The sequence below is a fragment of the Populus nigra genome, chromosome 9 (genome assembly GCF_951802175.1).
Source record: "Populus nigra chromosome 9, ddPopNigr1.1, whole genome shotgun sequence".
Lineage (NCBI taxonomy): Eukaryota > Viridiplantae > Streptophyta > Magnoliopsida > Malpighiales > Salicaceae > Populus > Populus nigra.
In genome coordinates, this window is record NC_084860.1 from 13494354 (window position 1) to 13509956 (window position 15603).

General features: G+C 33.1%; 1 protein-coding gene across 1 annotated transcript; it reads left to right on the plus strand.

Annotated features, from left to right (window-relative positions):
• Positions 1-9604: 9604 nt before the first annotated feature.
• Positions 9605-10861, plus strand: LOC133703090 (early nodulin-like protein 1). The gene is made up of 2 exons (XM_062127506.1): positions 9605-9870; positions 9973-10861. The coding sequence occupies exons 1-2, from the start codon at positions 9693-9695 to the stop codon at positions 10701-10703; spliced, it is 909 nt and encodes a 302-aa protein (XP_061983490.1). The 5' UTR covers positions 9605-9692; the 3' UTR covers positions 10704-10861.
• The last annotated feature ends 4742 nt before the right edge of the window (positions 10862-15603 follow it).

The window sequence follows — 15603 nt, forward strand, 5'->3', positions numbered from 1 at the left end:
GTTATAGCAAGAAGACAACTCCTCTCTCGGATCTTCTCAAGAAGAGTCGGAGATGGGAATGGACGGTTGACTGTCAGCAAGCTTTTGAGAAGCTGAAGACAGCGGTAGCGTCAGCTCCAGTCTTGGGGCTGCCTGATTTTGAGAAGCCATTTGAAGTGCATACGGATGCTTCGGATAGGGCTATTGGTGGAGTGCTAGTGCAAGATGGACATCCGGTTGCTTTCGAGAGTCGGAAGCTAAATGACGCGGAACAGAATTACTCAACGCATGAGAAAGAAATGACGGCAGTAGTGCACTGCCTTGGCATATGGAGAGTATATCTGTTGGGGCCGAAATTTGTTGTCAAGACTGACAATGTTGCCAACACATTCTTCTGGACGCAGAAGAAATTGTCGCAGCGACAAGCTCGGTGGCAGGAATTCTTGGCCGAATATGATTTTGTATGGAAACACAAACCAGGAAGCCACAATCAGGTTGCGGATGCACTTAGCAGACGCGAAGTAATCGCTACTGTTCTTGCTATTGTTCAGGTGGAGTCGGACATGCTGTGCCGACTTCGTCAAGCTGCGGGGGAGGATGCAGCGTACAAGAAATTGGTTGAGCTTGTACAAGATGGGACAATACGGAGATATTGGTTGGAACAAGACCTACTCTATGCAAAGGGGGGTCGAATCTTCGTGCCAAAGGGAGAGCTGCGGAAACACTTATTGATGGAGACTCATGATCCGCAGTGGGCTGGACATCCAGGTAGAGAAAGGATGGTTGCTCTCCTGTCGCAGACTTATTATTGGCCGAAGATGGAGGAAGACGTAGAACTTTATGTCAGGACTTGTCTAGTGTGCCAACAAGACAAGACTTTACGGCAGCGTGAGGCAGGCTTGTTACAGCCGCTGCCGATTCCAGAAAGGCCTTGGGTGTCGGTCTCAATGGATTTTGTTGTTGGTTTTCCAAAGGTGGATGGCATGAACACAATCATGGTTGTTGTGGACAGATTCACTAAGTATGCGGTGTTTGTCGCTGCCCCGACGGTGTGTACAGCCGAAGTGGCCGCTGAATTATTCTACCGCAACGTGGTGAAATACTTTGGAGTACCTTCAGACATTGTAAGTGATCGTGATGTGAGATTCACGGGCAGATTCTGGACAGCATTGTTCAACATGATGGGAACAAGGCTGAAGTTTTCAACTGCCAATCACCCGCAAACTGATGGACAAACAGAAAGGATAAATGCTTTGCTGGAGGAATATTTGAGACACTACGTGACAGCGACGCAGCGAAACTGGCTGGAGTTGCTGGATAGTGCGCAGTTTTGCTATAATCTTCAAAAATCCTCGGCAACGGAAGCAAGTCCGTTTGAGCTGGTTTTGGGAGCCCAACCCCAAACTCCTGCGGAGATTGCAGTGCAGATATCGGGTGGGAAGAGTCCAGCGGCGTACAGGTTTGCGATGGAACGGCAGGAACTATTTGAGCAAGCCCAAGATAGCTTGCGTAAGGCAAGGAAAAGGATGCTCAAATATGCCAATCAAAAGCGAAGATTGCTGGAACTCAGTGTGGGTGACAAGGTGTTACTCAAGTTAACTCCGCAAATTTGGAAGAAAATTGTGGGGACGACGAAGCACCGAGGGTTGGTGCCAAGGTATGACGGGCCTTTTGAGGTCATTGAAAAAGTAGGGGCTGTGGCATACAGATTGGAGCTGCCCGAACGGCTGAAGCTTCATCCTACTTTTCACGTAAGTTACTTGCGGCCCTTTTATGAAGATCATGAGGATCCAAAAAGAAGTAAGTCGCAACGAGCTCCTCCTACGATTCATAAACAATTTAACGATGGTATTGTCAAGATTATGGATCATCGTAGACTCGGCCAACATCGAAAGAATCGGCGGACAGAATTCTTGATAAAATGGAAGAAAAATGAGGAGGTTTCGTGGGAAAAGGACACAGACTTATGGCAATTTGAGGACCAAATACAAGACTATCTCACATCTATTCCGACGAGGGCGTCGGACTCTTCTAGTGGGGGTGGTTTGTTAGGGCTCTAGGCGCGGGGACGCGCCAACGAAGGCACACTGCCTAGAATTCGGCAGCGATGGACAGCGGCAGCCTTGCATAGGCAGAAATGAATTCGGCAAGCAGCGTGCAATGATCTATGCGAGTCTTTGAGCTACGACTTGGCATGGATGTGGGGGCTTAGATACTGGACCTTCTAAGTCAGCAGCTGACGCAGCAGAACAGGCAGTTGGGACTGCCAAGTAGACAGCCAGGAAATGGGGGAAGTGGCAGCTTCATGGGAGGCAAAACGTGGGAGCATAACTGGGGTGTTCTCCATGCCACTAAGTCCTGGAAACATGGGATCATGGGTAAGAGGTAGTGCTCCACTATGTCCTGAAAACATGGGATCATGGGATGGAGGAAGTGCTCCACTAGGTCCCGAAAATGGGGGATAATGGGGGGGAGCCTGCAGCTCATGTATGTCTATAAATAGGCTTGCCAAGCCTCTGTTGTGGAGCTTGCGATTTTGTGCATAGCACACACACTCTTGTTGTGTATTCCTTTGTTGATGAGATAAATAAAGGTTGAGAGGGATTCTTGTAATCTTGTTGTGCTTGCTTGTGTTGGTTTCCTTGTTTGCGACGAAGCTATTGTGAGAACCTCTTTGGGTGAGCGAAACACATAGTCGTAGGGAAACACGAGCGAAAAGAGTGAGGCAAGGCTGAGTCTAGTCGGGACTAGACTGCCGCATTGGGTTGAATTTCGTTGCGAAAAATTTAACCCCGTGACACTAACCATGATGGTCTTGATTCTTGTTTATAGCATCATAACTAACATGGAAGACATGCCAATTAGGCATTTTTTTATGCCATGGAGGAATGCCTCATTGGGGTATAGATGTAAGAATAAAGTATGCAGACTGAAATTTGTCCTCAGTGATTATCTGTGTAAGATAATTGCTAGCAAATTATAGCCTTTGTTGTTTCAAGTTGCTGGCCAGAATCGAACCTTAAGCCTAGGATTAAGTTGCTAATCTGAATTTAGAATAACCATCTTGCTAATTGAACTTCATAGACGGGCAGATTAGAGCAGCAGCTATATACAGAGGGGAGGGGATCTTGGCTCTGATAAGAGGAACATGATTGCCATGATTTGCGAGCATCCAAAAAATCATAGCTCACAGTATGCTTAGAGAAGTTAATCCAGGATTCATCAATTAAGAAAAAATCAAAATTATTTCAGGAAATTGAGATAAGATCATCAAGAAGAACAAAGAGTATATTAGTCATGAAAAAATAGACTGGAAATAGATTTTCTCATTACTATCACAGCCTCAGATAGATCAATCAAAGAATAATTCCTATCCTTTTCTTCTCTGTAAATTTCCTACAAATGATCTCAATAGTTAACAACGGTCTCAAAACAGTTGAGCCCATCGAGCTCTGGCGCAAACCTTGGCATCTTCTTCTCTTGTTTCCTAGTTAATGATCTCGAGGAGCTTCCTTGTTGATTCTTGATCAGCTTATCTTCAGCCACCTTACTACTCAAAACCCTCTTGGTATTGCCATCCATGGTTGTAAGAGCAAAAGAAGACTTCACTTTTTGGCTCAAGAACTCATTACACAAAGCATCAAAAGAACTGAACATAGAATTCATGATCTCTTCAACAAAATCTTGATCACCCCAAATCTCAAGAAGTAGTAGAGGATCTTTTGAGAGCCAAAGAGCAAGATTTTGTTGGGCAATTTGAGGAGGAGCAATGTCAAGAAAAGCTATATATAGTGGTAAAGAAAGGAAGGAATCTTGATTGCCTTCTAAAACAAGGAAGGTTTCCAAGATGGTTGTCGTTCCTCGTAGGTTTCAAAGGCGTGGAATAGTTAATGGCGGCTTCTTGTGGAGCCTCCTGGAGATGACCATGAGATGAGACCATGTTCAACGATCAAAAGCCAGCCGCCTGCATGCGTCTTGTCAAAAACCATGTTGACTTGCTTGGGAATTGGAGATTGCTTAGCTAGCAAGTGCTTGGTCTCAATTCACAAATTTTCTTCTGACCTTGCTTGAAAAATATCTCATCATGCCTTGCCACTTTTAACGGTCGAGGATTAGTTTGTTTATGTTTTTACACTCCATAACGTCGTGTATGTGACATTTTTTTATTTTCCATGATAACTTGAAATTTTTTATCTCATGCTTAAACCCTTCTTTCAATTTAAAAAAACCTTGTATTTCTTGATGGTAAGGATTTAGAGTGTGTTTAGAAACGCAGTAAAAATTATATTTTTTTAAATTTTAAAAAGTTTTATTTTTTTATTTTTGCTTAAAATAAAAATATATATTTTTAAATCGTTTTGATGTGCTGATGTTAAAAATAATTTTTTAAAAAATAAAAAAAATTTATTTTAATATATTTCTAAATAAAAAATATAATGAGCTCTATATTATAATACTAAACACGTTTTTAATCTATTACTCGAAAAGCAGCCTACGATATACACTGTTTTTTTATATATATATAAAATAATTGGTGCATGTTTTATTTAAATTGATGATGGTAAGATGATTGTTGTATGATTGTCGGCCCAGATATTCTTTGCTTGGTTTTGGAAAAGTTAAATGAACCAAGACAAATTGTGGCATAAATCAGCTCAGGAGTTGATGGGAGGCAAGAGTTCAGAGAATTAATTAAGAATATTGACTTCAATTCTGGCTCTCTGCTGTTCCAAGACAACAAAGAATATTAAATTAAACATGTAGCTATTTATGTAAATGAAATCAATTTGACTAATTGGTGTCATGAATCTCATGACTATATAATATTATATATCAAAAAAATATAATTTATCAAACTTAACTTTAGAGGTATAGCCCAACTGGTCAGATCCTGAATTTACTCCTAGAAATCACCAGTTCGAGTATCATAAACCTCAAGGCTACTGAAAACTTTCTTGGTCATTAACTTCAGGGTCTCAGAAGATTAATCAAGGTGCGCATAAGCTAGCCTAAACATCTACAATTAACAAAAAAAAAAACATTTACCAAATCTACAAGATCAATCTCTGGAAAAATTGTCACAGGATATAAGTGTTGATATTTATAGCCTATGCTGGCCATGTAGCAGTATACTCATCTATACATATCTCTGTTTAGGCGGATTAGGAATATATTTCATTAAGTACTCTTACAATAATATTATTGCAAGAAAAATGAATAATAAATATTTATGTCCCCTCACCATATTTAAGGAAGAAAAATAAACCATGGCCAATCCTAACCACCAAAATGAAGGTTTTTATTAAAGTAGAGTTTTGATGTAACACCCTTAAAGTTTCAAGTATTTTATCTAGAATTTATTAAATATTTTTATTATTTTTATTATTATTTAATATTTCACTTACTCTATCGTATCAACACAAAGAATAATCATTTAACTAAAATGAAGAAAGACAATTATCTTAACCATGATACACAAAACTATAAATTATAGATTTAATATACTTCCTTCAATCATATTTAATCTTTTAAGTACTATGGTTAAACAAACAATATTAACTATATGCGCAATATTAACTTTCTTGTTTTGTTTTAAAATCATTTGGCTCAAAAGTTTGACTTATTTAATTTCATCATTGTCCAACACTAACCTCCTTATATTAATTTCTATTATTATTATTTACCTATTTAATTATCCATCTCCTCCTTTTAAAAAAAATAAATTAAAATACAGGAATTTATCGGAAAGTTACACTTGAACTTTTTATTGATATTTATTCATAATAAAAAATAAAAATAAAAACTAATGGACATAAGTGGTTTAGATGTCTAACCTCCTTAGATAATAATATCTACTCCATTAATTTCTATTATTATTATTTACCTATTTAATTATTCATGGCTCATTTTCACTCCCCACTTGTTTATATATTTACCAACCCCCCCCCCCCCCTCTCATTTAAGGACTTGTTTTGTTTTAAAATCATTTGACCCAAAAGTTTGACTTGTTTAATTTCATCCTTGTCCAACATTAACATCCTTGGATGATAATTTCTACTTCATTAATTTCTATTATTTCTATTATTATTATATACATATTTAATTATTCATCCCTCCCTTTAAAAAAATAAATAAATCAAAATACAAGAATTTATCCGGGAGTTACACTTGAACTTTTTATTGATATTTATTCATAATAAAAAAATAAAAATAAAAACTAATGGACATAAGTGGTTTAGATGTCTAACCTCCTTAGATAATAATATCTACTCCATTAATTTCTATTATTATTATTTACCTATTTAATTATTCATGGCTCATTTTCACTCCCCACTTGTTTATATATTTACTAGTGCCCCCCCCCCCTCATTTAAGGACTTGTTTTGTTTTAAAATCATTTGGCCCAAAAATTTGACTTGTTCAATTTCATCCTTGTCCAACATTAACATCCTTGGATGATAATTTCTACTTCATTTATTTCTATTATTATTATATACCTATTTAATTATTCATCCCCCACCCCCCTTTAAAAAAATAAATAAATCAAAATACAAGAATTTATCTGAGAGTTACACTTGAACTTTTTATTGATATTTATTCATAATAAAAAATAAAAATAAAAATAGGTTGGTTTCTATGTTATAGTATCCAGAACCTAGCTAAAGTACTCGTTTTCTGTTCAATTCATTTTGGTTCTTATGTTTTAGTATCCAGAGCCTGGCTAATGTAATTTTTTTGAGTAAATTTTTTTAGTTTTTGTCTTGTCCTCTCTACATCATTTATCAAATCTCGAATTTCTACATCATTTCATCTATTTATATATTTTCTTAACTTAAAATAATTTCAGCTACACTTTAAACTTTTTTTCATTAACTCAATGAAAAATCAGAAATAGTAAAGTTAGGAATCTCCTAAATAATGCAACTGAGAAATAAAAAAAATTAGAGCTAAGAGAGCTTACTAGAATTATAAAGAACAAATCAACGATTCCCACAACAATAAATAGGAATACAATTTCGACAATGAATAAGATCTGATTAGATTCAATATTTATAAGAACATGCATAAATGAGAAATTAAAGATATATTGAAATCAAAATTTATCTAGATTTTTCTATAAAAAAAAAAACTTGTTTGTATATAAAAAAAAGCTTATAGGACTTAAGGAAAACAAATATGATAGTGGTTTTTTGTAGATTTGGTCTATGTTGGTTTGTATATATTTAGAGTTAGTTTGTGGGTTTTGCAATCATTTGTAATGGGCATAAGTGGTTTACATGCCTAACATAAGGTGTTTGTGTTCTAATAAAATATTTTATAAAAGCATATATTTTTTTATTATTTTTTTGTGTTTTTTTGTAAAATATTCCATAATAAATCAATAAACTTACCTTTTTTCTTTAAAAGATAAAATATTATATAATAAATCAATAACATATCTCTTCTTTATTATCACCATAACCATCAATGGCAATCACCAACATCATCATCACCATCACCATCATCACTATTGCAATTACCATTATAATTACCATCATCATCATTTAAATTATCATCATTTTATCATTCTATAATATTATCATCATATTTTTTATAACATTCTAAAATTCATGACATTAAAATATTTTAGAAGATATTTTTTATTTTTAAAATAAATTAAGGAAAAAAAAGTTTTATTCTTGTCCAAAGGTTTGGAAAAACTATCTTCTTAAAAGGTAAAATGCTGGAATTCATTTTCCTTTGCAGCTAAAAAGAAGGTTATGCTAAATCTAAAAGAAGAAGAATGAAGAATAGGAATATAATGCTTATGCCCAAAAGAATTCCAACATAGAATTTTGCATAGAATAAAAGATTGCATGGAATTTTCTTTTATGATATAATTTAGTAATTTACAATTCTTTGATCACACTCTTCAATGGAATATTTATTGGTAATTAGATATCGATTTTGTCAACATGATTTTTATTGATGGGTTCATATACAATTATTATTCATTAGCAAAACGTTTCTCGGTAATTTATGTTATGTTAGTAATTTTATTGGTAATTTAAATGCCGGTAGATTTATAGACAGAAAAGGCACATCAAACAAAAAATATTCATGTTTTATTCCATCGATAAATACAATATATCACCGAAAAGAAAAGTAATATATAATTCCATCAGTATTTTTTTAATATAACTAGTAGAATTGATTAAACAGTGACAATGAATACCTATAACTATATATAAAAATATAAATTATATGTTGTAACATTTGATTTGACTAAAATATCCTTAAATTTTTATTAACTTAATAAAAAAATTATAAATTTTAATACTAATTTCCATTCTTTTTTTTATATAAAAACTTGATTATTATTTTTTTCATATTTTTTTATTAACTTCCCTTGAATTTTATTAAATTGATGACTAAAATAATAATTTTAATACATATTTTAGTTCCTTTTGCATATATAAAGTTAATTATTACAAGAGAAAAGCTAACGGGTGCCCTTAAGCCTGTTACGAATCATCTGAATGTATTTATTAAACTTAATTTATTGTTGAATTCTCTTAAAAAAGTAATAAAAATAAAATATAAAATAAAAAATCAATGATATTAATTAAATACATTAGATAATTATAATTATAATATAAAAGATAGATATAAAAACAGTTTAATTCCAAGATTTTGTCATTCAATGGCCTGCTTACCATTCATAGCTACATCTCAGAACATTGCTTTGTTTTTTTGGGGTTTTGGTGTGATAGTGCAGTTGTCAATATATTACATCAAAGACTCAGAATTCAGCATCTAAAATAGGCAGTGACCCGATTTTCACATCTATCATGTCTCGCCCTTGCCGGCCTCCAGCTCTGAAACAATGTCCTAGACATGAAGGGGCTTCTTCCAAGGCATAATACATGCAAGTTTCCACATCATGGCATCAAGACTATTAGCAAGATATGTCGTCTTTTGCACCAGAGCATCTAGCGCAGCGGCAGAGACAAGGTTTTGTTGCTTCTGTCATCTGGATTCGAGTCCTAGCGTGCATACCTATCATCCCTGTAGTGTTTTATCTGTTTACTGGGCTTGTAGGGTATTTAGTGGATCTGGAGATTAGTTGTGGTGCGCGTAAGCTGGCCCAAACACCCGGAATTACAAAATAATAATAAAAAAAAAGATATGTGATCGAAACAAAGAAGAGATTAAGAGAGAGAAGGGAATTAGGAAGAAGGAAAGGGAAAATATTGGAAAAAGAAACTGACAAGAACAATTCATTTGCCATGAAATAAAATAAATTATTATTAATGGAATAAAGAAAAAAAATGAAAAAGTTATGCAAAAAGATAATTAAGAACTTAGTATCCATTTTCTTTTTTGTTCTTCTTTTTCACTAAGATGATTCTTTATGACTTTATAGTTGTAATGCCACCAAAAATAAAGGGAAAAAAGAAGAAGAAGAGAATAAATCAAATTAAAGCCCCTTAATTTAATACACTTTTCCATAATGTCACCCTTATCCCACTTTCTATTGCATTTATGGAAGGTTCTTTATATCCTTCCAAGGCATCTTCCAAGGCATTATTTACGTTCTTCCTTTCTAAAAGCAAATTCTCCGATAAATAATCCCGAAAATCCTCAGCTTCCATTTTCATTTTTCCCTTCACTATATAGAGAGAAGGCATACAACAGGAGGCTCTCATTTGTCTTTAATAATTTCCCTCAAAATGGAGTCTCAAGGATGTCTCTGCCTCTTGTGGGCTTTGCTTGCTTGCTACCTCTTCTCTTCTTCTGTGGCCTACAATAGCTTCGACGTAGGTGGCAAAGATGGCTGGGTTATAAACCCCTCTGAGAGTTACAATCACTGGGCCGAGAGAAACCGGTTCCAAGTCAATGACTCTCTTGGTAAGTCCTCCTGTTTTGGCAGTTGACTTTCTGTTTTTAATTGACAAGATTCAGTTTGTTTTTTTAATTTCTTGTGCATTGGTTTCTGGGTTTGTGGCATAGTCTTCAAGTACAATAAAGGGTCGGACTCTGTGTTGCGGGTGACAAAAGATGATTACAGCAGCTGCAACACAAAGAAGCCTCTCAAGAATATGGATTCTGGTTCCTCTGTGTTTCAGTTTGACAAGTCTGGTCCTTTCTTTTTCATTAGTGGAAACGAGGATAATTGTCGAAAGGGACAAAAACTGATTGTTGTTGTGCTTGCGGTCAGAACAAAACAAACCTCAACACCAGCATATCCCCCAGCTATATCCCCTAAAGCACCATCCCCAGAAGGTCACAATCCAGCTCAAGCGCCATCAAGATCCTCAGCACCGATTGCTAAACCTCCAACCTCGTCTCATGTGCCATCAGTGTCACCTGTATCCCCATCACCAATTGCCAATGCTCCGAGCAGCAATGCTCCAGCTGGGGCTCCAGGGGCGTCACCAGTGCCATTAAAGTCTCCATCTCCACTGGCTAATACTCCTTCACCATCATATCATCCTGTTGCCTCTCCAACACCAGCAAGATCACCATCTCCATCAAGTCCAACTCCAGCAAAACCGCCATCTTCATCAACTCCATCCCCGACACCTGAGTCCAGTTCTGGGCCATCATTATCACCCGGCACCAATGAGGCGAACCTTGCCCCCACTCCAGCTCCAGCTGCTTCTTGGGTTGCAACTCCTTCAACTACGATGGTTATTGTGGCCTCTCTTCTTATTAGTTCTGCTATTAGTGGATGGCCTTGAGGAGAGAACAATTATTTCTATTTTAGGTTGAAGTTTTTTTTAAGTTTTCGGGCTTAATTGTTATTGCTGAACTTTATTAGAAACTATTTTCTTTTGTTTATAAAATTCTCCGTACATGTGCTGTATCGAAGATTTTATAATACTGATATTTTAATTAATTTGCAGAATCAAATTGAATAGTTTGTTGGATTTTGCGTGCAGTGTTATTATCTTTTCTTGGATGTATTTGGAAGTGGAGTTTAGTCATATTTTTTAAAAAAAATTATATTTTTAAATTATTTTAATATTAAAAAAATTTAATATATATATATATATAGTAACGTATGCAATACAAAAGGTGTACTGTAGTTATTTTCATGATACATAAATTACTTATCAAAGTATTTAAAGAAATTAAATACGCATAATGGGTTGATAAAAGAAGAAAATTATAACATTAATACCGAGATGAGAAAATATTAGATTAGATTCTTGAAATATTAGAATAAAACATTCAAAATCTCTTAATTTGTGATAGATTGGAATATTAGAGAAGTTCTCCAATATTTAATCTGCTGAAAATCATTGCTAATCAATGCATTAACTCAGTGATTCCTCTAACTAAGTGAGGTGATTCCTTGTTGCGGAATATTGCTATATTTAAGGGTATTATTAAGAGGGACCATAGACTTTGGTTGGTTCCATCTCATACTCCCAAGACTTTCCCTTTTTTTGTTTTTAGATGAGCTCTATCAATACTTTAATTTCTCTCTTTTTCCGATTTTTTCCGCCAATTTATTACCTTTCCTTTTTGGGTTTCAAATCGGCAAAACCTGAGCTTGAAATTAGCTCGGTCAAATTCGAGATGAGACCCGGTATAAATCGGATGAGACATGATTTTTTTATATTTTTTTAATACACCTAAAAAATATAAAATTAATTTATGAATAATTAACTTTACATATTTTTTTATAGTTTACATTCATATAGAATGTTTGTTAACTTTTCGATATGGGATAACACTATATATAAATTGACTACTATACTCTTATTCAAAAACAAAGTAAAAATTGATTGGTATTCAATAAAATAATATCTAAAATATATTTTTAATTAATTAACTTTAAAAATGTAAATTTAAATTAAAAAAAAAAACAAAAATAGATCAAGAGTGGGAGTCTGACCTGAATTAAAAAGCTTAAGCGCACTTATGTTATTTTTTCCTCAAAAGCGAACGACACATTATCCACTTCTTTTTTTATTGAGCGGGAAACAAGTCGCATATTAGCTACTGCCTATAATCTAGCTATAATCACTATGGTGGTCAGAAAATCAGGGGGGATTTGCCTTTAAAATATCTTTTTGACCTTTTTTTAACTTGAAAACATCATAAAAATCTATATAAACTATCCAACAACCCCAAAACACTTTCAAATCTTTCAAAAAAACACAATTAATCGAATTTCAAAAATAAAAACTGTAAAGGATTTGCCTTCCTCGCAATGTTTAAAGGGAAAATCACATTTAATAAACTCATCTCAAGAAAAGGAATTCATTGACACAAAGATCCTCTATTTTGGTGGTCAAATCATGGCTAGATAACAACCTCGTTTTTTTCAACAAGTTTCTCTCTCCTCTCTCTAACTTAAAGACTAAAAATTAAACAAAATGAATTTTTAGACGAGAATGAGAATTCCAAAAACTTTGAGATTAACCATGCATGTCATACATGTTTTACACTGTGGTCCTCTCACTTTAGATTTTATCTTTCTAATTTAATTGAAAACTATATCTCATGAAATTAGGCCAAAAAGTAGTCAAATTAAAAAGGCAAAAAAAAATGTAAGGAAGAAATTTGAAAAAAAAATATGAAAACAAAAAAAAAGAGGGGCAACTTTATTATTCATATGAACAAAAAAACGAATTTTAATTGTTTTAATATAGTAGGTTAACTCATCAAATCTGTAACTCAAGTCTCAAGACCAAGATAACCTCATAAAAAGCAAGTCAAAAAAAATTATAAAATCTAATTACCATCAATAAAATGTTAATGAATGGAATTGGAAAAAAGATCAATTTAAAATGGGATGAAAACCTAAGTCAACCGAGTTAATTAACCTATTAAACCAGTGACCTGGGTTATATAGCTGAGATAATCTCATAGAAAGCAAATTAAGATAAACCATGAAGTTCAATCTTTAATAAACTAAATGTTAAAGGATGAAATTGAAATTGAAAAAAAATATAGAATAAAAAAAGGGCAAAACACTATTGAAAATGAATGAAAAGTGTGATGCTGAGATAATCCCATAAAAAAATAAATTATGAACTCTAATCCTTAATAAACCAAATGTTGAAAGATAAAATTAAAATTAAAAAAAATATTGTATAAAAAAGTAAAGCACTATTAAAATGAATGAGTAATAATGTGTAAAGCTTGCAACCCAAGTTTTGAGGCTGAGATAATCCTATAAAAATAAACCAAAACAAACTATGAAGTCTAATCTTCAAGAAACCAAATGTTAAGAGACAAAATAAAATTAAAAAAATATATATATAATAAAAAAAAAGTATAGCATTATTAAAATTAAATATATATAGTGATATGTAAAGTTGTGCTATGTTCCATTTGATGACAAATAACTTTAATTATTGTCTAGTCTCTTCTTAATGTGAACCAACCACTTTTTTTCCCTCAAGCTTTTTTCATTTCTCATTTTCTTTCATTGTCGTGAACAAAATATGGATCATCGGTGCATGGGACAACACCTGAATATTTAGTTCGTTTACATATGTCGTCAAACTGAAAAGAGCTTTGAGGTTTACATGATTACTAACCAGTGAACAAGGACTGCATTTATGTGGTGCTTAATTTGTTATTACTCTCTTTTTAAAAAATTCCTTTTATCCTTAGCCAGCTTTTGCATCAAGAATAAGTTGCTCTGATTAGGTTTTGAGTGTAAGAAAACCATGAAAAATAAACTTCTTCATTTAGGTTTTAAATAGGCAATCATTTACACCCCACTGATACTGTCGACATGATAAAAACTAGCCATGGAATAGAGACTAGCTACAAGGATAAAATGTTCATTCACTAACCTAATTGTTGAATGAGAAGGTGTTTATTTTTGTGGTAGAAAGTATAGTGTGGTGTGACCATAATTAATGATTGTTTGGAAAACATTAAACCATTGGTTAAGGAATATGGGACCTATATAATAATTATGGTCCAACCACAAGTTCATCAAAAGCATGTCTTACTTGTTTTATACGATTCTTGTGCAAAGTTATTGAACGTTGAAGATTGTTCAATTATCTCTTGACCAAAAATCCCTACGCTCATTTCTTCTTTCATGTTCGTCCTAGCTTGCTTCTTATCATCCCCTTGTTTCTATCAGCAAGTTTTTTCCACCAACTTTTTCCCTTCTTGAAACATTTGTTATAGACGTCGTGTTTCTTTCTTCTTCTTTTTCTAGCCAGAAACAATTGCAAAACCCATAAAAATAACATTTCAACAACAACCACCATCCCTATACAAGATTTACGTAAACCACCACCAAATTTATTTTTCTTCTATCCTCTAATCTCGTCTTCGTGTATAATCGGTATTATCTGCATCAAAATCTAGGTAAATTTCAATGATTGTTCATTATCTACTATGTATGTTCGAATTCATGAAACTAATCAGACCTTCTTCACTCTTATAACTATATCCCTATTTGTTGTTGCAAGAACCATTAATTTGGTCTTTACAACCTCGATAAGCATTCATAGTTCTCATCATCTTGTTTCTTAATTACATTAGTTATGAAATTGAAAGTTGGTTATAGTATGTCCTATTAATTTGATTTTTTATGAATTTTAATTTAGTGTTGATTAAAAAATTATACCTTTTTTATTATCGACTTCATACAACATGCTAACAATATTTAATACCCATTGAACTTATCATTGTTTTTTTGATTTAATCCTCTAATACCAAGCAATACTAACAAAAATAGTGGGTTAACCATGTTGCCACAACAAAGAAGTTGTTTATAATTAAATTAGATTTGGATAGTTTCTATTTTTTTTCTTATATTAAATGTATCTCATTTGATCCTTATTGATTGTAATTTAATTATTCAACTATGTAACTGTTGTTACAAATATTTGTATGTATGGAAAACAAGCAATTATGTTGTATAGAGAAAAAAACTAATGAACTTTGTTTAAATTTTGATGCATGATTATGTACTTGTAGTTTTTATTTCATATTTTATATTCATATGGTGAAAGGAATATATAATGTTAATGGTAGAAACTATTTATCATAAAGCATGACATATCTTTACTCATTCATGTTATGAAAATATATAGACAACACTTAAACCATTATTTGACCTATTAAGATAAAAGAATTGATATTTATGCAATTCATGTAAGGAAAAACTTACAAAAAAAAAACATATGTTTGTCATACAAAATAAAAAAGCTAAAATGCCTACTCGATATATCTTAGAAATGAAATACAACATTGCTTCCTTGTCTATTAATTAATTTGAGAATTCTTCGTTCAATAAAAGTTTATATAAAGTAGAACATTGTTGTATTACAAATAGTAATTAATTACAGCTTCATTAAACATAGTCATACTTTACTATCCTTAACCTTTCCCTACCATCACCATGTTTTCATCACTATATTTTGCTAATTATAATGTACTCATAAAACATAAAACTTCATTACAAAGTTCCTATGTGTGTACTATAACTAAATTTGAGCTTCATTAGTTGTCGTAAACAATATGAACTTTAATTTATTAATATTACATCTTTATGAAAGGATGTAGCATTGAAGAGGGGATGACGGAGTTTTACTTTATGGATGAAGTTGTTTTTAGGAGTGAGTTGTATAGTTTTGCTACTGAATTTTTCATGGT